The sequence below is a fragment of the Molothrus ater genome, chromosome 12 (genome assembly GCF_012460135.2).
Source record: "Molothrus ater isolate BHLD 08-10-18 breed brown headed cowbird chromosome 12, BPBGC_Mater_1.1, whole genome shotgun sequence".
NCBI lineage: Eukaryota > Metazoa > Chordata > Aves > Passeriformes > Icteridae > Molothrus > Molothrus ater.
The window spans coordinates 13,389,141-13,414,702 of record NC_050489.2 but is presented as its reverse complement, the minus strand read 5'-3'; the positions used below and the strand labels follow the sequence as shown (position 1 = coordinate 13,414,702).

At 41.5% G+C, this 25,562-nt stretch overlaps 1 protein-coding gene across 1 annotated transcript in view; it reads right to left on the bottom strand.

Annotated features, from left to right (window-relative positions):
- GLG1 (golgi glycoprotein 1) overlaps positions 1 to 25,562 on the bottom strand; it is an 81,366-nt gene that overhangs the window by 30,509 nt on the left and 25,295 nt on the right. Inside the window, exons 2-5 of the mRNA XM_036390108.2 lie at positions 13,615 to 13,647; positions 10,816 to 10,902; positions 7,135 to 7,350; positions 294 to 497 (exon numbers count right to left, since the gene is read on the bottom strand). Of these exons, the coding sequence (XP_036246001.1) occupies positions 294 to 497; positions 7,135 to 7,350; positions 10,816 to 10,902; positions 13,615 to 13,647 (540 nt within the window). The remainder of the gene's footprint in view (positions 1 to 293; positions 498 to 7,134; positions 7,351 to 10,815; positions 10,903 to 13,614; positions 13,648 to 25,562) is intronic.

Below are 25,562 nucleotides of genomic sequence, written 5' to 3'. Positions count from 1 at the left end.
GTGGTCACTCACCTCTGCCTTTCCTCCCCCACTCCCTGTCACACCAGTTCTCATGCCCCTTAAACCATTTATGCCAATCCAGTTCACTAACCCGTTGGGAATAACGTGTGTTTGTAGAGTGAATGAATTAATGCTGGAATTACTGCAAAATGACAGTTACAGGGTGTCTATTTTTAGTATTACACAATATCACTCAGGCTCCAGTCTACAGATCCCTTCACTGCTTTGTCCAGAGAGGTTTTGGGTTTTTTAAATGGATTCCTGTAGAGAGAGAGGAAGAGGAAAGCACTCACATTTTCACAGAATCGCTCTCTGTCATCTCGGCATGCAAAGTAGAGGTGCCGGTCCAGGTGGAAGTCATCAGAAGAGAGCTCAGCCACACGAAGAATTGCTTTCTTACACTGGTCAGAAACCTGGATTCGAGGGTCAGTCTCCTCTGCCTCTTTTACCAGGCCTTTTTCCAAGCATGCCACCACCTCTCCTTGTGAGTGAGCATCCTATGAGAGAACAAGAGACCTGTAACCAAGCTTTTACATAACCAAGTGAGCTGTGATTCTGGCTAAGTAGCACATTAATTAAGCAACAAACCATCTACATATAGATAGACTTCCCAACATTCAGCCTAAACCTCATTTAAATTCAGAGGAGGCAACAATTAAGACCTATACTAACCACACTTTATACATCACTATCCCACTGATGGTCACCATGAAATCCCCCCCTCCAATGCTCTGGGCTTGTTTTAATGTGACTTAATGAGATTATCACTACTTAGTCACACTGCTCAGAGCAGTTTACCAAAACAGCCAAATTATCTTTAATCTGACACAGCTTTCTTGGCACCATGGCAACAGCAAGGATCAGCATCACATTAAGAAAATGCTTGGGGAGAGAAAAATCATAGTTTTGCCATGCCAAGCCTTCAGTTTGGGTGGTGAAAATTTGTGATGTAAAAAAGGCCACAAAGGAGCTTTGACCTAGTGAGGCTTCTCAATTCCTCCACTAGGAGAATAAAAAACTGCAAAGCATTCAAGAGTAGACAGAGGTCTCTGACAAAGTAGTTCTGGCCCAGTGCTGTGCACCACATCCACTGTCCTGCAGGGCCTGGAGACAATATTGGACTATGAGCAGTAACTGCCAATAAACACAGAGAGCCTGTGCTTTGTTCAAAAGCCTGGAAGAGGCAGGGCAAAGCTCAGCAAAGCTCCACTTCGTTTCCCATATCCTCATTATGTGTTTAGAAAGAGAACCCTGCCCCCTCCATACCCCTGTAGAAGTTCTGGCTCCTCTAAAGGACTCTGCAGGTACGAATTTCTCAAGGCTTCTGCAAGTTTTTCATGTGAAGGCCACCCTATTTAATGCTGCTCTGCTGTGAGAGATATTGCCACTAAACTTACACTGTCTGAATATGCAACAAGGCATGCATGCTCACATTCAGCTGAATCACCCAGCCTGGCATTTGCAGTCACCATTTAGGAGCCATCCCTTCAGCTTGCTCTGTCAAGCAGATCATCCACTGCTGCTGCAGGAGCATGAGTAAGAGAGCAGTCTCCAGAAAACATGCCCATGATACACAAAGCCACGCAACTCTCCCCAGTCTTTTTGTTCTGACGTGTCTGCTTACACAGGCAGCCTTTGATTCCTGTCTTAGTTCTGCTACACTTGGAGCACAAGCAGAATTGGTTGATTATTTGTTAACTTGTAAATACAGCCCAGAAGTATCATCAGTTTAAAAAAGCAGTTTTCCCCTACAAGAAAAAAAAGAAAGCAGAAAACCAACCTACACCCTCCAAAACTCCTTATTTTGGTTTGTTCCTTTCTTTGAGTGAGAACCGGCCAATTCCATATGCTGAGTAAGTATCTTTGAAGAAATGTAATTATATATCAACAGTCCCTTTAGGACTGATCCTCAAATCTGGATTCTGAGGAATAGTACCCAGAAGTAAGTTTGCCACATCACTTAAAATTGCCATTTATCCATAACCACATCAAACACAAACACTGTTCTGCAAACTGTCATGGTCAGTCACAGGAAGTAACTAGAGCTGAGATGGTGTCAAGTGTGAATGATAGAAAACAACCATTTAAAGCTCCTGTGGCACATTTTTGCTCCTGCCTAAGAGAAGTTGCAGCTGGGAGGCAAGGCAGACCAAGGTTACTTTCACTCACCTGCAGCTTTCCCTTGCAAGCTAGCAAGAAGGGCAGAAGGCAAGCTTTTCCTGCTAGGAAAATCAGAAGTTTCCCGGTTTACTGCAGTGTGGGTTTAGACTCCTGGTCAGAATCATATTATATATGTAAGTAAACCTATCTTTAATAGGAAATCTGGAAAGCAGGTTTCCATATGCTGGATGTTTGCTGTTACACGTTAGGGACACAACATGAAATGGCTCATCTACTGCATTCCTTTGCTAATAGAGATTTCACATTTGGGCAGATCATCCTGAAGTGCTGGCTACTCCGCTGCCCTGTGTCAGAGCAATTTTAAAACATGTCAGACTCAACAGAAACACACACAAACCAACCCATGTGGCCCCTGAAACATGCCCTTTCCTCCAGCCATCAAGCATTTACACACCTCCTTGTGGTGCCCTTAAGGTTCCTGTGCCCACATGACACAGTTTGGAAGATTTACTGGCCGAATATGGGGTTCATTCTCAGGCAGATCAGGTCCCTAGAGTGCTAGTGGTGACTAGTTAAGCAATTTTAAGGAGAGCCTGACTCTTCATTTCCTCAAAAGTGCAGGAAGACACCCACACTACTGCCAAACAGAGCATGGGACTCTACAAACATGGTTTAGAGAAATACCACTTCAAGCTTTAATTATAGGGTAACACCTACTGTATTTAATATTGTACAATCCTTATTGCAGACTGAAAGGGAAAACAAATGTGTGTACAGCTGCACTCAACCACCCTAAAGCAGCTGGCAATCAAGGCTCGTGCCAAGGATGGCAGGACAGCTTTGACACACACTGGTGGTATCTGCATCACCACCCAGATCTCCACCTCAAGAGATGCCTGTTCCCACCTGCATTCCATGTGCCAGCAGTCCTGGGTGGTCAGCTCAGCATCAGAGGCACCAAAGTCAAGGGTCATCATCCCACAGCATGAGCTCTCCCAGTCCTGCTCCAGCATCAGCTGCCTGGTGTGTACAAGGGTGGAACACCTGCTGCAGCTCTGCTGTGGAATGAATCCTAAAAACCATTTTCCTCTATCCAGGACCCATTCTCAGAAAACCTCCACTGCAGAGTTGAAAACCTCTAATTGACTCCAGAAGTCAGGACTCCTGCAAAAGTGCTGCCTGTTGACAAAGTCTAGGCCTCATTTTTCTGGAGCAAAATGAAATACAAGAGCATTTCATTTAGGCCTCATTTTTCTGAGCACTGAAATACAAGAGATCAAATCTAAAAACCACATGTGGTTCCTGGCACACAGTTTCACCACCACTATCAAGTTTTAAATGTAGGATTTTAACTGAAAGTTGCAAATATCTGTAAAACATACTAGATAATTATCTAGTCTGGAGAGCCCTGAAACTCTTCATAGCTTTGTGAAAGGATATACCTAGATCCACAAAGATTTAAGCAGCTTCTCAGTACTGACCCACAGCACTTTGAGCCAGAGAGGAATGAAATTTAGTTCTAAATGTATGTGCCCAAGCAAATCCCCTTCAGCACAATACTGGGAGATTTTAATTCCTATGACTAAAATTCAAACCCCAGGCATCCAGCTTTAGGCCATAACAGAATTTTAAAAACATTTGGTTTACTATTCATTTTCCATTAGAGATTTCACTTTCCCCCCCAGTATAGTTTAGGCTTTGCAACTACTGGGGATTTTTTGTCATTTTTCAGAAGTTTCTCAGAAAAGGTTTTATCCTGTCTGAAACCTGACATGCCTCAAGTACACATCTGTTCCAGCTGCAGCCTTGCAGACAGAAGCTAGAAAAGTGACCAAAAGAGAATGAAGAGTAAAAAGAAGCAGCAGGCAAGAGAGTAAAATATAACCTGTCTCATCAGCACAGCACCCTGCACTGGACAGTTGTGCCAACCCCTGAGCAGAGCAGCAGGCTATGGAAAATCACCCAAGAGATGTACTGGGAGCTCCAGTTCAGCATTCCACCTGGCTAACCCACACACCAGGGATGCTGGGATGTCTCTTGGATTAGCTAATTCCCAGTATTTCAGATGATAGTTCACTGCTACACTGAGTAAACAAAGACTGAGCTGAATGTTATCTCTTCCCATTAAGACTCAGCTCCCTTTGTGTCCAGTACTTTTGTGAAACTAAGGAAAGAGAGCAACTGCACTCAAAGCTTTTAGAGGTAAAAAACCAAAACAAAACCAAGAAAACAGTGGTCTCCTAAGGTGTCTTCCTTTAGGAAAAATATTGTTATCTGATAAAGTACTACAAGAGATGTGCAAATGACACTTATGTAGCTTTCATTATGGCAAATAATCAGCTACAGCTTGGACATCATGGCTGAATAGCACCCTGGCAACTACACACTACCCACTAGAGTTTGATACAATCCTGGTCCTTTCCCAGGGAAAGTAGCTCATTTCAATCAGCAGCTGAAGGAGAAAAGCTCCACTGCAATTACCCATTTCAATTTCAAATTAGATCCCTATTGCATGAAGATAAAACAACTTTAAAATACCAGGAGACCAAATTCATTATGAAACGTAACAGCCACATGGAGAGGTGAATGAAACTACTATTAAATGTTTCTCCATAGTTGGGAGAAGATGAAGACATACTCCCCCAAACACAGGCATGTTAGAAAACTTAATGCCTTCAAATAACACATCTACAGCCTTTCTGTTACATATAGCAAAATGAAGTCTAGGGTCAGATCAAGCCTTCTAAACTGAACTTTATTGCTCTTACAGAGCAGAAACCCAAGTAGAAATGTGCAAGAAAAAAGCACAGAAACCACCACATCAGAAGCAACAAACTCAGTAAGAACAGAATTCAATTAGGAAGTATCAAGCAAGTTTAAACAAAAAAAGGAGGTATAGAAAAGGAACAAGGTTAGCTAGCAGAGAAGCTTCAAGGGGCAAGGTAATTGCAGATTATCAACCTAAGTGCCTTTCACAGTTAAAAATGCCAGTTTATCCCAGTTACTCTGATGAAGCTATCATACTGCAATCCCCTAGCTGTCTCATGTAGATGGAGTTCATGGTCTAGCTGTGCTTATTTCCACAAAAAAAGAGAGAGAATCTCTTCCCCCATCCCCCTCCTCAAGTGTCCAGGTCCTATTTATTAAATTCATAGTTACCTTCAGTCATACAAAAGGGTAATGACTGTTTCTCTACAGGTAACTCTCAGAAGCTACAGCATGGAAATAAAACCTTAACCAGCGTCTGATGGAAGCAAATTAGATTTCTCTGAAGCAGCAAAGGGATAGAACAGAACACCAACAAAAGAAATGCTTGCATAGCCATTTATAGCTGTTTCCATAGCAGTATAGAGTACTTCAATAGCTCCAAGTGCCAAGGATGACAGCAAAACAAAAGATATATGACAGGCTGCAATGCTTTTTCAAACCAAGGCACAATATTCTGGGTTGGGAACCAAGAAAGAGAGGAATATGTATGAGCCGTAGTAAAACCCATAGAAGTTTGGTTAGTGATCCCTTTGCTAGCCCACAGAAATTTGGTGACCCAAAGTTTCCCTTTCTCTGGTGCCTTGTGACCTCAGCCACCCTGGCTATCCTTCCCCTTCACCTGCCTGAACCAACCAATGCAGGGGGTTGTGCACAGATATCCACACAGGCCTGCCCACACTGGCTTCACTCCCACCATTTGAGATTTGGTTTATGCTTACAAAATCCCCTCTGCTGTATCCCTTCAGTGCTGCCATAAGCATTTTAATTTTTTTAAATTTGGTGTAGCCACGGGTAATATGCAGACCTGACAGGCAGGATTCATGTTACACTTCTGGTTCTATACTGATTGCTAAAAGCAATTTCTCATTCTCATTTCATGAGGTCTTTCAGCCCAGTATCAGAAAGGAACCTTTACTTTATGGATAAAGCAAGTTACTCAGTTGTTACCAGTCTGAATCTACAGTGCACCAAAGTTCCTGCTGCCTGTGGTTGCTTTTGTTCTTGTTTCCAGAAATGAGTCCTTATTTTTGTGCTTTCTCTGGCTCAGCTAAGTTTTCTGGAATACACTAGAAATTAAATTTAATACACTAGTTGCTAATAGCTGTGAATATCTCAAACAGCTAGGAAAGCTGCTTTGTTTAACCAAAAAATGTGTATCTTATTGCAAACCCCTTCATTAATAGCTCATTTATGAGACTAATTGTTATAAGCATCAAAGCTGTCATTTAGAAAGCACTGTAAAAAGTTGGTAGGCTAATTTTAACATTATCCCTAAACATAAAAACTTATCATAGAAAAAGTCACTCATTCCTGCAGCACTACACATTTGCTGCATTAGCTATGCTGAAGTAAACAGGGAAAGACAGTCCCTTGAAAATAATCCCACATCCAGTCACTATAAACTGTTCTTTGCATCAACTTCTGCTTAAGTCTCACAGGCAAAAGAACACTGATTTAGTAAAACCAGGACAGTACTGATAAGTGTGTACTACTAAAATGTGACACCACACACCCTGTGCCCTTCCACTGATTTTGTAGGGGCAGAGGAAAGGAGAAGCAAACAGATAAAAGCTGTTGATCCAGTCTATCAACTACAGCCTGAGAAAGCAGAAAGGGTTATAGCACAGGCATCATCACCTTGATAACCTTCCTGCCAGACCCAACCAGACTGTGGAATAAGCCAAGCAATAGACCTGCTTAAATTTATTGCTTGGATTCAGTGTATAGACTCAAGCTCTGGAAGGCCTCATCAAAGAGACAACTACCTGCCAGATCACCTGTGGTGGGCTGTGGAAAGACAAATTAAAGTCTCTGCATAGCAGTTCCTCACAGAGGAACAAATGTACCTTTATTAAAAAGGAACTGCAAACAATCAGGACATCACCCTTTTCAGACAGATGAGATACACCATGAATTTGCTCAGTTGCAAGTCAGACAGTAATACTACTGCAGAGCCTCTGCATCAGTTTCCTGAAGTGAATGACTTTTACAAGTCTATTGGCAATCTACATGTTCTCCAGGTACCTTTTCTCCAGGTCGAATGCTGCCACATTTCAGGAGATTAATGTCAGCTTTGCAGTCATCCATGAAGCCACAGATCAACCGGTAATCACTGAAGATAATGGCTGTCATTTTAGTGATGTACTGATGGCACTGGTACTCAGTGATGTTGCCTCTGTGATCCACCAAACATGACACCAAGAACCCTTTACCAACTGGTTCATCTGCACACTCCTTTATCTGTTAAAAAAAAAAAAAAAAAAAAAGGAAAATTACAGTGGCTGCAGCTTATGAATTTAACCTATTTAACCTTATAAGAAAATCCTCAAAGAAACTTGAATCTGTAGCTTCAAAATCTGCTAGCAAAGAAACCCCCTAGGCTTTAGTTTGATTTCCAGTAAGTCAGAATAATTGAAAATATTTCAGAAATGAGAAATCTCATGTGTGCCAGCATCCAAAAAAGCAAACACAGCGACCTTGAGGATTATAAATTCTATTGCTCAATAATCGTCTTTTATAATTACACTGAACCCCTGCAATCAAGTAGACTTGTAGGAAAAATGCTAGTTTGACAAACCTTTATTTAGAAAACTGAGAACATTACAACATCTTTAAATCATACTTAGACCCCCATTAGCCCCCTGACCTCGTACAATATAAGATTTTGGCCAGAAGTGAGACTGATTCAAAAGTCAACACTATTTATAGAGCTGTTTATAACTTGCTAGGAGATGAAAAATACTATAAAGGAAAATTCTCATCAAATTCTTTTCTATGAGGCTCTTGCATGAACTGATTGTTGGTACTAAAACCATTTTACTCAGTGGTCTAAAAAAAGTAAAAATCACAGCTAACCAAAGCTGAAAGCTATGCAGGGATTGGAAAAGCAGCATACAAGAACAGACAGGTCCCCAATATAAATCACAGCCTGCACTGCTCAGGGAAGCAGACAGGCCAGACCCACCACCTCTGGAAGTAAAAGATGCAGGCAGCTTTGACAGTGTCTTTCCAAAAGAAGGGGAAAACATGGTTACTGATCAGTTAGGGATGGTCCCTGGAGAAATCACTCGATAGGAGCAGTGCAATGCCTCGCTCCAGGGAGCACTGAGACTACACAACTTTTTAACCCTGGCAAGCCTGTGTTGAAATACTTGCACAGTTCTGGTGGCCACTGCTCAGGAGTGTGCTGAAAACTGCAGTCATAATGGTGCAGGAAGAACCCCTGGCAGGCAGACACTAAAGTTTAGTGCTGACAGGTTTGCAAGGAATAGATACATGGGCTGACTTGATTGCATCAAAGATTTGTCCCTGTAAAAATACTGAAGGGCTCATCAATCTCAAGGAAGATCTATGGCAATCAATAATTCTGGCAGTTTCAGATAACCAGCAAGGGCAGTGCTAAGGGAACAGGCAGGAAACCATTTTATCAGTTCTCAAATACCAAGTTGGAATATTTATATTGGAAATTTTGAAAAATGGAGAGCTGTCTCTAGGAAGATAGATTCTAATTCAAACAAGAATAACTCAGGGCACCCTGTGACAGACTCACACAGGTCAGACTAGATGAATAAAACAGATCTCTGCCTCAGCTTATGAGGCTATTACTTTGTGTGACAAAACATTCAACATTTTAAACATCATTATTTGAAGGCAGATGTGGGCTGGTGAAACAGTTTACATTTAATCTAAATAGCTCCTAGAAAAACAGTTACTAAAGTCAATGTAATTGTTACAGATAAGGTGCAAAATACATTTTAAAGTGAAAACACATAAGATCCTTGCAGGGTGAACAGGACAGAGTTGAGCAAGTGCTCTCTGAGAAGGCTGCATCTCTGGTTTGGCCCTACTTCAGCTCAAGTACCACGAGCCAACCAGCCCACAACAGCAACATGCTGTTTTTGGAAGAGCCTGGCTTTGGAAACAGCCCCAGAGCTCCATGGCCTGAGCCACTGAACTGCAGAAGGGACCAAGTGAACATGTTATTGCCAGGCCACTTCTGAAGCAATCACTGTTATCTGGTAGCCAACCATAATTCTAGGTTAAAGCTCTTGCCAGAACTTATAAAAGCCACAACAGCTGAGAAGAAAATAAATTGGAATTTTAAACTCTATTTAGCTGATAAAATTAAAGGTGCAATTTTCAGAACATACCCATATTCAGTTGGGTCAGTCACCATTCCCCAAATGACTTTTTCTAGGAATTGCTCTTCTAGTTGTATTTTGTTCTTAGTGCAAAGCAATACTTTAAACAGAGCTGATTCACCTAAAAAAGTCACCTATACCTGTTAGTGGCAATTTAAGGAAAATATTAACAGGTTAATATTGTATGGGAGGAGTATATGCCTACTATTTATCTGTTTAAAAGAGTTTTGTAGAAGTACCTTTAAAAATATCAGGAATGGTTTATGTACCTGCCTCAGTATTAAACACCAGAAAATCAAACATGAGATTATTGTTCCTTATGTAACCTTTTTTTTTAACTAAAAACCACTCACCAAATGGCAAAATTCTGAAATTATGTATACTCTTCCCACTGCTTTTAAAAGTAATATCCCAGATTTACAGGGCATCGTTTACAGCAATGCCAGACTGCCACTGTATAAAAATGCTAATTAAACAGACTATTAAAAGAGCATTTTCAAGAATGCCTTGGTTGTAAAAATTCTGTAGCACCATATGACAAAAAACAGAAAAACATGATCCTTTCTATGATCAAAAAAAAGTGGGATTCAACAGATTTGGCAGTGTTTGCTTTTGGGAGGTACCAAACTCCAACTACAACACAATCCTTCGATGCAAGCTGTCCTCCACTGTTTGATCTTCTAGCCTTCCTCTAAAAAGCTTTTTTTTGATCTCTCCTTACACTAAACAACTTACACTAGAACAGACTAAGTGTTTTTTTCAAAGGCAAGTTTATGGCTAGGTCACATTGTATTGGTGGATATACAAACCATGATTTTGAGAGCATTGCTCAGTGACTGAATTAAGCCAGCTGAAGCCTGTACAGCTGCAGAGAGCCTTGCTTCCACTGCTTCCCTGAAGTCTAGCTGAAAACCATCACAAACAGGGGAAGAGACCTCAGCTCAGCTGGCTCCTGCATAAGCTCACAGCCTCAAGAGCTCAAGCATAAGCACAAGGAAAGAAATGATTGATCAAATCATCTTTGAAGCTGTACCAAGGAGAGTGGATGTATGAGACACAGAGCACAGACTCCTAGCACAACCTAAAAAGAAGTTCCTAACATGGTCTCCTTTAAAACTTTAAGAAAACCCTCAAGTTGATTATCATTTGATGTCTGTGTGCTTACCCCTTCTGCTAGCAAGACACAGTCCACAACCAGCCTCATGTTAAATTTAGCAGAAGCCCTGCTCCAACACCACACTTATAAAATGTCACACACATGATACAGCGGGGACAAAGCCAATTCACAACCAATTTCTGACAAAAGGTCTGATAGGAGCTGGTGGGTTGCTAGTTCAGCATTTCTTTCTCCCATCCCTTTGCCTGGTACCAATAAGGTACCTGGCTTCCTCAGCAAGGAGATTGAATTAATTACAGGTACAAATTTGGTATATGATACTAGAGCTTTCCCAAATCATTATTCACACATTAATTCGCTATTAATTAGCAAATTAACTATTAATTCACGAAAAAAAGAGAAAAGCCTCAGTGCCACAAGAGCAGCCATGCCTTCCTCCTGACTTACCTCAGCAATAGTGGACTTGCAGACTTCTCTGGCCACGGATTCAAACTTTGGATCTGTAGTCAGGTTCAGCTTGTAGTTCCACAAGAGCTATAGAGAAAGCATTTGTAGAAAGGGAGTTGAAGAGGTTTCCGTGGAGAAATATAAATATTTTGCTTCAGAAAACAATGAAACATCATTTATACCCAATCTCTATCATCATCCCTCTACAGTGAAATGATCAATAATAAGTCTCCTTGACAACACTTTTGTCCCTTCATTTCTGCAATAATTTGTTCATATTGAACAAATTCAGGCTGTCAGAAATCTCTGCAAGGTCATAAGCTGACTCATTAAAAGCAAAGATAACAAATGAAGAATATTTCACAACTGAGAGGATAAAACAATGAAAGGTTTAACTTGCTACCTGCTGCATACTTAGCAACACCTTTAGCCCACCACACCTTTGTGTGCCATGGTGTGTCTGCCTGATGCAAGTGAACTGAACAAATTAAAGCCTCAACATGAGCAGATGTCATGCTGAAAACCTTATAAAAAAACCTAGCAAAAAAGGCAGGAGACAAAGCAGCTTGATCCTTCTGTGAGAGCTGTGACAACTTTTTGGATGCAGATATATTTCAAATCTACAGGAGGTCCACTCTTGCTAAGCAAAACGATACATTAGAACTTAGACTGCAAAAATGCCTCTGAAAGGACAACTGCTCTTCCAGGAGCCAGCAATGAGCTCATGAAGGAGCCTCAACGCACAGGATCATTGTGCAAGAATCAGTCTTGGGCAAGTCACACCCTGTACATACATACACACATCCCAGATGTCCTCCTGAGGCACCATCAAGTAAAAATACAGGGTAGGGTCGTGAAACCTCAACAAATTAATAGCTGAAGTGTTGCCTGATTGCTCTATTAGCTCATCTGTTTTTCCAGGAACTTAAGTTGCATTTAAACATTTTTCATTAACTTAAAGATTAAGAAGTTGTAAAAATTAATTTAAAAAACTCTGCCTTGGTGATAAATTAATATCAAAAAGATAAAATTTGGTCAAACTTTTACTTTTGTAAAAGTTGTACACAAAACACTGGGAGAACAATCACATGCTCTACACAAGTTTCACACCCACTCCAGGAGGGTGGAAGCACAGAGAGAGAACCAAAATCAGAATCAGCATAACTGCACCACCTTCCACACCTCTAATGGTTTTGGAGCTGTGAAAAGCTAAAAAAGGAGGTGATGGTAAACTAGGGTGTTACAGATGGAGTAAATTGTAAACATGAGGTTTAGTAGGTAAAAGAGAATGAATGGGGAACCTGTCCTTGCAAAGAGCAAGGACCTTGTAGGTCTCTCCCAGACAAAAATGGAAGTAAAAGAATGAGGACACAAGATAAGAATACATCTCTGCATTTGCAATCTCACACTTTGGAGAGTCTCAAAATGTGATGCTCTCCAAATGAACCTTCCCACGAACAGAAGGTTAAACTTTCAGCTTAAAACTCCTGATTTTAGCACTAGATAGAACTTTCCAGGGGATGATCAACAATTGTACTGCAGAGAGAGGCAAAGAAAACATTTGGACAAGAGACAATCTCTCTTCTGGTCTAGTTTTTTATCACCTCCCTTCAATTTCTGCCTGGGAAAATGAGACTTAGCCCACAGTTCCTACTTGTGAATGGCTTCCATAATCCACATCCACCCAACATTTGAAGCAGAGGTGCCATCACTTAATCCAGCAGAAGAAAGATCCAATTTTGACTTCTAAAATTCTCCATTTCTTCTTCATTCAGGTAATTTTTGCTGGCACATTTAAATGTCAGGCAGATACATTTTAATTACTGGAGTTTTCTCTTTTTCAAAAAGACTTAAACAGAAACATGTTGTGCCCTTCATCTGATCCAATCCTGCACAACAGAGAATTACAGCTGCCAATGAAGTCAGGCAGTGCTAAAGGTTAATTTATAAACACAGTTGGAAATTACTGGTTGTACAGCATGACTGGGCTTCATCTCTGGAATATATCTTCCAATAATAAAACAAAATACAGCTTCTCAAGCATCCAAAATCAAGACTGTCACTGAGGCATGCACTTGTCTGTCTGTGTTCAGGGCTAACCAAGCAATTAAGGATCTTGATATGGTGTATGCTGACAGAATAGAAATGAGAAAAACCAAAAGAAACCTAATACCAACCTCAGCACTGAATTTTATCTGTTTTTTTTTGAGAGTCTTGGGATTTGAAGAGTCAGCTTGACAGCCCAAAAACTGGCTAATAGTTTGCTCACTGTTAAACACAGTGCTGAGAGGAAATCTGTTCTAAAACCAGCCAAGTGTCTCAAACTGCCTCTAAATATCACACCCCCACATCATTTTCCAAACGAGTCTAAGAATTTAGCAGCTGTGAAAGTAATACAGAAGGTGTCAACAGCTGAAATTAACTGAATTAAGAGTTTAAATTCAGTACTGCTCACATCTTTGCCAAAAGGAACACATCACACTGCTCCCAGTAACTCACGGGAACCACCCCCCATTTATAAAACAGGAAAGACGTCTGCTATCCTCCCCTGATACAGAAGTACAGTTTGTAAAGTTCTTAAAAATATTCCACTCTGAAGTCTCCATTAAGACCAATGTGGTTATACTGGGTTAAAGAAGTCACCTTGTGTTCTTCCTCCAAAGGCCAGGACAGAAACCCAAATGTGTTGTGATTAATAGCCTTTGCAAAGTACCAAACTATGCAAAATACCTCAGGTTCACAAGGGATAGGAGGTGCAAATGCCATAGCTAGAGAGTGAATAAACAAAGCAATACTTACATGATTGCAGTCTGAAGAGATTTCATTATCTGGCTGAAAGGAGAAAGAAAAGGAGTGTCAGTTTACTAGCAATGTGATGCATTTAACAGAGAAGAGTCTAAACTTTTGAAACTAAAATACTGTCAACTCCATAATAAACAACTTGACACAATTGACAGGAAATTTGAGAATCTGAATCACAAGAGTGATGATATCTAATTACCAAAAAACGAACAGGTACCTTAGACACTATGGTGTATCAACAGAACAAAAGCACAAGAGTAGCAGCATTTATGTAGACACTACAAAAACATAATGAATGCACTGGCATCTGCACAATTGCCCAAACTAAGAAGGCAAAAAAAGCACCTGAGGGAAAACAAAGTATGAGCAGGATTTTAAAGAAAAATTCGTTTGGTGCATACAACTGAAGGAGAATGGCAGGACTCACTCCCCTCCCCCAGACTGAAATGCTCACATTCCCCATTTGAGAAGTAACATCTTTTCTTTCAGTTGTACACAAAAGGGCTGGTTCAAAGCAGCCCCAAGATTTATACTTTCAACTGTGAGAACTGGTGACATCCAATATTCATACATCATTTCAAAATATTCACTATATTCTCCTGGGGAGTTCCTTTGGAAAGAACTCTGAGTGCAAACCACCTCATTCTCCTTTCAGCCTGAGTAGCTCTCACAATGAAGAGTTCCTTGAAAAAAAGTTAATCATACAAACTCCTATCTCCTCTCCACAGCAGAACAGCACAAAGGCAGGACAAAATCACCTGGCTGTCACACCCACAGGAAAGTCAACCCTGACTCACGAAGTCTCTGCTTCTACTGATACTTGAGATGCCAGACACGCTTTAAGAGCCACAAGTCACAAAACCACTCTAAGCTTAAACACATCATTGTCACAACAATGTTAGACCTCAGGGATCTGACATCAGAGAACCAGCACTTCAGCAGTTTTGAAGCAAGCAAAGCTTTTTCAGTTCAACATTTGCTGCTGCACAATCTGCTACACCAACACTTGTACCATTGGTGCTTTGGGGAACATGAACACAAGTTTATGAGGAAAAAAGCAAGCCTGGAAAACGTTTTCAAGCTCTTGATTACAGCCATTATTAACTAAAGCACTTTTATTTTTCATAGCAGTAAGTGGCAGAAATCACCTCTCCACTTTGAACATAAAAATGGTACCTGAAGGATTATAGCAATTAATTGCAGTTTGGCCAGACTGACATGATCTAAAACTCTATCTCCCAAAGTAATTATAAATTTGAAAATTTGGATATCAACTTTTTTTAAAAGACTAGCAGATGTCTGCTAGTTATCCTCAGACTGCAAAACTGATTCTTTCAACTGAAAACTAAGATGCCACCCAAATTGCTTTATTTTACAGCGGCCTCTAAGACCAACACTATTGTGACTTACAAAGTGTACTTTCCTCAATTTTCTGCACTCATCCCACATCCTTCAGCACCAAATGAAGGTTTTCGACTACTAAAAGCTGGGAGGCAGAGTGCCCCCCACTGAAACTGCTGTCTCAGTCTCTTAGTCAAGGATAGTTTCTCTATAAAAATATCTAGGCTAGCACTGGAATTCTGCTATAGAGGACAGGACTTCCTACCACATTTGCAGGCAGGAGAATTTGTAAGGGTCAGAGAGCACTCCCACAAAACTCTTCAGGGTCACTTCAATTATTTTTGCACCCTCCAACCTGGTAACCTTTGCTTCAGATCCACCAAAGATTAAAGCTCAGGGGGTTTTTTTGGAAAGATGAGCCCAAAAATATAACATAGCTGTTCTCACTGACTTGAGAAACTTAAACAAGCTTTTCTTGAAATACACAACAATAAAATGTTACATTGAAATACCAGACTTTACTGTGCTCTGTAGCAAAACTCAGCTCTGTGAAACAAAATCTAGCCTTATTCTTCTGAGAAGAGTAATGGAACTTGAGGTGGGTCCATGCAATGCTGACCTGCTTCTCCCTATTTCAGCAAAGCAACACGAGAAAAACAATCCTTTCAGTTTCTGTCTGATAGCTGAAGGGCTGAGTTGGAAGAAGGAGAAGAAAAATATCCCCAGTGCAAGCCACACACCTTCTGCCTGTGGCCCTCTGTGCACTACATCCAGCCAAGAAACCTTCCAAGTGAGCAGTTTCAGAACTATATGCAGTTAAGAGTCATAAAAAAAATTAAGTAAGTTTCAGATTACCACTAAGGGAAGTTGAAGAGCAAGAAAAGCTGCATTGTGTCAGTCCCACATGGTGAGCTTGTGGAACACGGATGCTCAGAAGACCCCCAGGGCAAGGGGAAGGAAGAGAGCAGCCTAAACCAGCACCACATGCTAGTCAAGGCATTTTAGGAGAGAAAGCTGATGGCAAGGACATTCCACCAATTAGCAAGAGAGAAGGACTCCTCATACATCTCCAAACTGAAGGATTAAAACCAGCCTTTACAGAAAATGTGTGTGCCTCTGGGCTCACAGGAGCCTTTGCTGTTTAGCAGCTTCAGTGGGAATATATTGCCTCCCTTTACAGTTCTGTAAGAAGTTCTCCAAACTCCTTCACGCACTAACACTCACATTCCAGAGTACAAACACCACTTCCTACCTCCCTGGGAAAGCAGAGATTGGAACAAGTAACACATATAAGAAAACCTGAACAGAAAAAGCATTTTCTTCCATGTAACCACAAACAACAGCCACAAATCACATTGCATTAGTGTTATGAACTCCACAGAAAAATTCAAAGGTACTGTTGTGTTTACAAGTGCCTTTTCCCATCCACCAGATCTCAACTCACTGAAGAAAACCATGACAGTCATCCATCCCTCTCTAAATCTCTCTGCTTTGGCAGCAGTATAAAACTAGTCAGAACTATCCAGCAAGGTGAGCAGCCCACCACCACTACCCAGGCCCAAAGGGCCATGAGGTGTTGGTGCTTTAGCAGCAGAAATGGACCATCATCATAGTGGGAGCCAAAGGAACAGGAACTGGTGACTGAACCAGTGTCATGCATCACCACCCAGTGCACAGCACACTGCCTGGGGTGCACTTACAGCCGCTCCCTCAGCGACAGGCAGAGCCCCTTCCAGCTGGGTATACAAAACACACTTGATTTGGTCTTACTGCATCACATCCTAAGGAAAAATAATTCACACCATGGGATTTTGAGAAGCAAACTAAGTATCCTGATGAACTGATGTGGATGAGAATGGTGAATCTGGTTGCCCAAAGAAGCTGAGGATGACCTGTCCCTGGAAGTGCTTAAGCCCAGGTTGGATGAGGCTTGGAGCAATCTGGTCTAGTAGAAGGGGTCCCTTCCCATGACAGGAGGTTAAAATGAGATGACCTTCAAGGTCCTTCCAGCCCAAACTGTTCTACAGCTCTGTGGAAGTCAAGCCTGCTGACCCGGAAGCATCTAAGGAGGAAGCCAGAGAGCTGATAAAGGGACAATTGGCTTCTTAGCTGTGTCCTTCCCACAGATAAGAGCCATCTCTTCAGCAAACACACCCAGCCAGGACAGCAAACTCACAATAAAGTGGTTCAATCCTCAGGTATCAAGCTAGGTAGACTTGCTGGACACCTGGAAACAGCACAGGCCACATGCAAGGTAGGGATCAAGGAGACATCTGGTGGAGCCACCCTCCTGCAAACCTGATCCCTTTCCAATGCAACCACTAGAAAATATTCTGCAGAAGAATTTCTGGAAACATGAGGAGATAGAGTAGTCTAGGCAAGAATCAACACAGCTTTTGTAAAAGAAAAACCACACATCACACAACCACCCATGCTTCAAACCTACTGAAACATCCTGGAGTTCTGAGCCAAGAAGCATATGGCTACAGTAAACCATTTTCACACATCCTGCAATCCTGAAAAAGTCATGTGTGATAGGAAAGTTAAAACCAGCGATAATTTAAGTTCAAAACAGATGAGAAGATGTTGTAACTTAATTACACATTTAGTGAGCAATGAAAGTTAAACTTGTTAAGCCAAGCTTGAAATACTCTCTAATGCCAGTGAACTCTTAGTACTAAAAACAAACCCCGTGTTGTCATGTCAGCAAAAACACTTTATATTTACCATCCATGCTTTGAAAAGAGCCACTTTAAAGCATGGTAACTGTGGATATATCATGCACCAAAGCTGTACGCTCCTAGCTTCCATATACTTTGCTTATTTCACATAAATAATTTTTCCCAGTTACAAACAGAGCTAAAGTCTGCAATGCAGCAAATCATTTACCCAAATAATTATGTCCATATTGGTTAGGTGTTTCTAGTTTATGTAAATGTATTAGCCCAAGTTATACACAAACAACAAAACACACACAGAACTTTGTGCATAAAAAATAAACTATCAGGACCAGCAGCAATTTCTTTAGTCATCTGGCACACACACAGCACAAGTGGCACATCACCCCAAACATCAAATTCTGCTACTTTTTAAAGCTGTTTTAACTGAATTCTACACTACAAAAACTTTTCCACCTTTGCTGACATTCTATATCCTCCAGGGGTATGACACTATTAAGCTAAGTATGCTTATTGAGAAAAAATAGCACAAAGCAACATCAAAAATCCAGCACAACATGTGTGTCCTTCTGGCTCAGCAGTCACGTCAAAAGGAGACAAGGATGAAGCAGGCCTTGTCCCCTCATACTTTGAGGATCCACCATTCAGTATCTGCTTCAAACACCAAGAAAGCTCAGCAAGTCCTACTCTTTCTGTTGTAGCTTTGATAGAAGTCAAAAGTGGTTTTGCTTGTTTCACATTTGACGTTGAGCAAGGTCCTCAGCAGGCTGTGTACCTTTCCTGCACAGCAGACCCCTCCATGGCCAAATACCAAAGGCAGGAAAAGCACAGAAAATGCTCAAGCTTTAATTCCGGTGCATCAGAAGTGACCACAGACCAAGGTGCAATTTTAAAGAAACACAATTCCATTTGCCTGACAGGGCAAGTATCTTTGCTGGCTCTTACCAGCAAATCACTTTCTCTGAGCTGGCTGTTCCCACCCGTGCAAAGCTGCAGGGTGGGTGCTCAGAGGCTGCACAGCTGCTCCCTGCTGGAAGTGCCACAGCCTTCTCACACCAGCTATTCTTGTCCCTGCTGCTTCTGCCTCCCTGCATAGGGGACTCTAAAGCCCCTGAGCCCTCTCAGCCTTTCTCCTTTCAACACAGATCCACACACCAGAGCATATTCCAACAGTCAGCACAATCAAAGCAAATTTGCCCCAGATGTTTGGTTGTTCTTCTCTTAGTCCCCTCTCTTCCTCCTCTCAAAGGTTTTCCAGGCAGTCCTAATGAGTTGTGGAACAAGACAGACCTTGAAATTATGGGTTTGCCACCTAAGTTTGGCAGCACTGCTACCAGATATAATGTTTCCCACAACACTCCTCCACAACAGAGCTCTGCTGCTAAGCATAGCACCAACACTGAGCTGCAGATCCTGCCAGAAGGCTTCAGGATTTGCTCCTGGAAAGCTCTCTCACAATGCCAGCAAAAAGCTTCAGGGACCAAAAGGCATGCAAGGATGCTGGCAGAGTCACAAGAGAGGATAAAAGGAGAAGGGAAGGAGTGCTGTTATCCCGCCAACCAAGGTGACAGGGAGACTGCTGTCCTCCTCACCCCTGTAGTTGACTCAAACCCATTGCACCATCCAAAACTCAGCAAATCAACAGAAAACTGTTTGTCATTTTAGCATTTTCTGCCAGGTTAGTTAATGGAGTTATGGAAGAGTCCTCCCAGCATCACTGAGTTTACTGGGCACAGTGGCATCTCCACCTGCAGCATCAAGCAGTCCACAAGCTATGCTGAGACAACTTCACTTTCAAACTATCTTTTTGGATGGCATTCTGCCTTAACCCCAACCAGAAACATCCCAGATAAACTTTAGAGTATTCCAGTAGAGGTAAAATCAACAGCATGAGTACTGGCAGTACTGCACAGCATCCACTGGTGATGCAGAGGACAAACAAGCCAAGAAAGAAATGGAGGTCTCAAAAAATAATTCCAGTGCAGCAGCTAATGAAGAGCTTTTATCAAATACATTCGTAACCTTTGTAAGTCAAATTCTGTGACTTATTCTCAATGCAGAGACTCCACATCTTTTGACAGTGTATACCCTTTAGTACCCCAAGTTGAGCTTAACTTTATAGAAAGCTTCCAAAAAGTCGCTAAGAGTTCACAAGCAATATTCAGTTTTACACAAAATAGAAGGCTGTTGTCCATGGAGTGGTAAAGCCCCTGTCTCCTAGGATGAAAACTGAGTTCTAACCATGCTTTGTTCTTCAGAGAACCATGTTTTGGCTGCACATGGCCTGGAACCAGAGAAATCCTTTGCAAATTAGCTTTGTATAGGAGCTAAGAAACACTGCACACCAAAAGCTCCATGTACCAAAGCAGAGAAGTGCAGATTTCAGAGCAAAGACTGCTTACTCATCACCCCACTCCCACAGCCCAGGGGAGTGAGTGCTGTGCTGCAGAGCAAAGCCAAGAAGCACTGACATCCCCCCTTGCCCATAGCTCCATTACACCATCCCTGCTGGAGAGCACCTCTAACCAGTACCAGGCTCCCCTGCCAAGGGCTATTGCTTCATTCAGCAGAGTGAACAATGCTCTAAACACTCCACCAGCCAATATTCATATTTGTCTTTGTTATTCAACATGCAGGCTCATGACTCCAATTTTCCACACTGAAAGCCATGCAGTGCTCCCAAGGATCCCTCCCCAGGGAGCATTTTCCTCCCCCTCTTCCAGCAAGGCACACATGTCACATCAATCAGGAGCCCATCCTCACCAAGGCACAATAAGCATCTCCTGCATCTCCTGTCCGTGCTCTGGGCATGAGCAGCACTGCTTTAATCCTAACGATTTACATTCATGCATTCCACCTCCAAACCAAAATAAGACGAGCATCCAAACAGGTGGGAAGCAGACTCTGCTATTTTTAACTCCTGCCAGCTATTCTGTTTAGAGGCAATGAAAATCAAAAGCTTCAGAGAAGCCACTTCAGCCTTAACCACAAACCACAAGAAGAACAATTATAATTTGAAGTCTTCCCTTCTTCCTTCAGGACAGTGGTGAGAGGAACAATTACATTTAACATCACTACTTCCAAAACATGATAGATATTACATTACACATGGATGAACAAGCCTGTAGAGGTTCTTACACAACACCCAGCACTAGTCCTTGTCTGCCACAAGAACAGACTATTTTAATCTTCTGTGTGGTCTATGTCACCCAGAATTCCCATGCAGTATTCAACATGCAGTTTTGTTATCTGGTAATGCCAACAAGAGGGAAAGGATTTACAAGAGACCCCACATACCAGCTTTCCAGTGCTACTACACTGCAAGAGATTTCCTGAAAGTACAGAGTCCTCTGGACCCTGCCTGTGAGATGAAATGTGATGGGGAAGTCTTCCTCAAAAGCAAGAGCACCCTGAGTACAGCCAGTGCAGACACTCCTAACAGCTGGATTTGAAATCTAACACTGGAATTTTCCTCAGAAGATCTGCAGGGGCCCAGCACATCACTCACTTTACTGCAGTGAGAAGCAGGTGAAGAACAAGAGTCCTGAGTAGGGAAACTCCCTGCTGTTAAAATAAACTGTTTCAGTTCTCTCTCACTTAAATGCTAACTGCAGTCACTGACTTTATCATCCCCTGTATGTGTCAATTTGATCACAGTACTATTCAAACACCAAAAAAACTCTGACAAATGCTCAATGACCAGGGCCAGCCACCACCCTTCCTCAGCTGAGCCCATCCCTTCTTTATTACAACATTCACAAGCTCACTGGAAAGCTGTAGGTATTGCACAGCTGCTGAGAGAATCCAATGGCAACTTGAGGCTCCCCAGGGCTACGGTGACAGCAATGAAACACTGATAGGACACTCCCAGTGTAAGTTCATATGACAAACATAACATGGGAGCTGAGAAGAGCCATGTCAAGTCAAAAGCCACAAAGGCTCTTGACTTGACACCACTAATAATGGCCAGAAGGCCAGGATTTTAAAATACTTTAGGAGACCACCCCATGCCAGGAAAAGCCTGACTTGGTCTGTTACTCATTCTCCAATTCTTCCAAAGCAACTTCTCTGTTGAAAACTTTCTGGTTATTCAAAAGAAAGCAGTCTATTAAACTAGAGAGGCCAAGATAAATTCACTTAAGGAACAACATTGCACTTGTACGCAGGGGGAATAAGCAAATAAGCACAAAGGGCTAACACATATTAAGGTCCACAGCACAGTCCACAAGAGCAGCATCACTCTGCAACAGAGAATTAGGATATTGCCTTAGCAGTCCAGAGGACTTCTCCAACCCTGGATGAGTTTCCCCCATGAGATCTGTTTTGCTGGATTCTCACCATTGCCTGCTGAACTCAGCAGGAAAGATCTGAAGGCTATTTTTAGAGAGTCCTAGAAAGAGCACAATGCCCCCCCTCCACTTCAAGTTCTTCCCATACAGGAAGGGCTGCCCATGAGATGCACATCTAAAATAAACCCTGCTCCCTATGCTACCCTGCACTTCAGAAGGCACTACTGAGCTGAATTTCCCATATAATAGCTGAAAACAACCTACCATCAATTTTGCAACACACCATCCTTTATAAATAAAATTAGAAGGCACTCAACAGAAAGTTCTGGAACTCTCTTCAAGGCAGTCAGGCAGTGTCCATCCTGTTGTACCTACAATTTAACAGCTCTAGTTACCATTTTTGTCATTGTCCTCAGTAAAATGAATTTTAGATACATGTATTCTGGATCAGGCAAAAAGCACTGGTGAGGACATGCCAACTGAAGCCTTAGTCATAGAGAGGTACCTACCACCTGCCTCTGACCAAGAAACAGAAGAAATTCCAGGAAGCACAAGCAACCAGAATAGGAGTCCCTTCTCCTTGCACTGAGAACCAAAACAACCACCAAATCCATGTGAAGGATGGTACCATCAATCCACTAGACTGGGCAAGGTGTTCCACATCCAAAATTCATGAGGACACTGGAGGACTGCTCTGTGACAGGGGACTCACAGAGGCTTCTGCTCTTGAAGCCATAAATGCACCACTTGGGAACCTGCTAACACACTTCCAGGGCAACCCTTCTCCTGCTCCGTGAGCTCATTGCCAGCTTCTGACAAATGAGCCCTTTCCACAGGTACAGACAAAACAGATTCTCAAATACAACTGCATTCACATCAATGCCTTGAAGATGAGGCTCTGAACAGGAACTAAGAGAGTTATTCTTTCTAATAATTAAGAAATAAAAAAAAAAAAAATCCTTGTTCCCAAGTCTCAAAGGTCACAATGACCAGGAAAGCTAGACTGATGTATTAAGCATTTTTCCATGTAAAACAACTGTTCTGATCCAGTATTTGAGTACTTTTACTTCTACTTCAACAATACTCATCTTCTGCATTTTAATTAAGTTTCCCATTTCTATCCAAAAGCAGCTTAACATATGGAGAAGTAATTCAGTAGATAATGGCTTGCCATTTTAAAACATTATTAAAAAAAGATAGAAACATTAACATGCAAGAATTTAAATAATTACAGATCGTATCAATTTAGTCAGGAAACATACCAAGCTTAGCAATAAAAGCTAAGATTAGCTGCAAAATAGTATCACCAAACTAGAAAGCTCTAGAAAGTTTACTAGAGTGTTCAAGCAAGACTGAAATTATTCAAATCCAAGCTTCTTGCTTATTTAAATCAATCTGCCTGGGAGCCACACAGATTGTTGTGGTAAATTGATTTCCCTAGTGTCTGGTTCTCCTTTCACATGAGCCATGACAAGAAAAAGACCAGAAAGACGAGATGAAACCAGCTGATTCACAACATCATTAGGCATTCTGCATTCAGACAGATGATACATCACAACATCAGCCCAAGTTATAAATGTCTTGGCGAGCGAGGGCGGCCAGGCTCAGTGACTCACAGCAGGGCTCCCAGGTGCACTGCTCAGTCACACACTTCAGCACCAGCACCAAACCACAAATGCCATTTCTCTTCTTGGAGACTCCAGCAGTGCCACATGGCTAATGCACTTTATTTTACTTTACTACCTAATTTCTGCTATACTTCAGCAATGCACACCTAGATTTTATCTAAAACAATTTTAAGCCAACCTGCTGTGCTAATGCCTTTACTGACGTGAAAAATATAGTAGTGCTTCATTCCTTCCTGGCCAAAAGGTAGAACTTGCCACTCAAAAGGAGTCTTATTGAAACTTAAATAAATGCTTATAGCATTTACCTAAAGAATTGTGCTGGTATAAATGGTAGCTTGTTTTGAAGATGGACAGAGAAGCAAGATTAAAAAAAAAAAAAAACGAAAAACAAAACCATCAAGTGGGATCACAGAAGTTTCCAAGATAACCTTTCCTCATCAAGAAAAGCCCTTTGAGCTTTTTTTTCAGGATGAAGTTTTTGTGCACACCTAATGAAAGCCATTGCTGTGTGTTCATTTCCCACAGAGGACACACATTTCATATGAAAAGAGTTATCCAGAAACGTTTACTATACACATCTGCACCAATAAGGAAATGAGTCATCAACCCACTGGCAGGCCTGATTCACAGCACAGGGCACACTTCAGCTATTTAGGAATCTGGGTATGGAATACAGGGGAAAGGCAGATGCAACCCATGAGGCATTTTAAGAGACTACTTTTGAAATGCCAACTAAATGTATTTTTTTCCCACCTTTGCTTGGGTATAATTTCCTCAAAAGCACAGGATCAGCATGGTGCTGTACATAGCTGCAGAACTTTTCACCTGGATAAAACATAATATTTTCTTTATATAACTAAACGAAAAGCAAACCCTGGATAAAATTGCTTCAATATTGTTCAACAGAAAAATGAAGATGAATAAGTCTTTACAGCCAGTGCTAAGGCAAGGTTTCCATGGGATTAGTAACAAACTACCAAATAAAAATTCTGCTTGCCTTCAGAATATGCAAACAAAAGCCCTGTTACAGGACCAAACCAAGTAGCTCTCTTCAGTTCTCTACATGGAATAAAGGATAAAAATAAAGAAAATTGTACATAAATCTTCTTATTTAAAGCTCTGCAGTTTCTTATAAAGTTAGATACACGTTTAAGCTGTTAACCTTGTTCCCAGAAGAAGCCCGGAACACTGAGCTGCAGCACACTTCTCCATAGGTACTGGTCTACTCTGCCACAGAAGCTTGGCTTTAAATGTATTTTGTGGTTTTGAGAGCTCCTTTCCAAAAAGCACTAGGGTTTTTCAGCTTGAACTGCTCATCTCAATAGTTAGATAGAGCCATAAAACCAAGCACTTTGCTTGAAAATTCTGAACTGTAATGGTAATTCAAGGGATTTAAAATGATACCATGGTAAGCAGCCAGGTCAGTATCAGTTCCCCTCAAGCCAAATAAATTATAGCTGACTAGCTTTGCACAGATGAGCAACTTCATAAAAAAAAAAAAAAAAAAAAAAAAAAAAGAGCCACATTTGGTACTGGATTTTAGAAGAGAGCTTGAAGAGCTTTCTGGAAAGCAACATTAGTAGAAAAATGTCTTACTGGGACACAGGAGAGCCAGACACCTGCCTGCAAATCCTCCCAATTACTGTTTCCATAACTCCTACTTAAAAAGCTATGAATAAAGACAAGCTGCAATTAAAAAGACTGAGCACACCTACAGCTTTTCTGCTAATAATGACAGGAAGAAAATAATGGGGGAGAGAGGCAGAGGGGAGAACAGCAATAAGCTCATCACTGCCACAGCTCTGTACCAACACAAGGCACAATGCTCTGCATAGGACCACCACCAACACCACTGCTGAACAATTCTCACTTGTCAAAACACAGGAATTAAATCAACAATTCAACTGCTCTAGAAACAGCTGGTTATTCTTTCTTACCATTATTCCTGACAAACAATAAAATCAATTACAAAGCTCAGGAATACAGACCTAAAATCTGGGGCAGGCTGG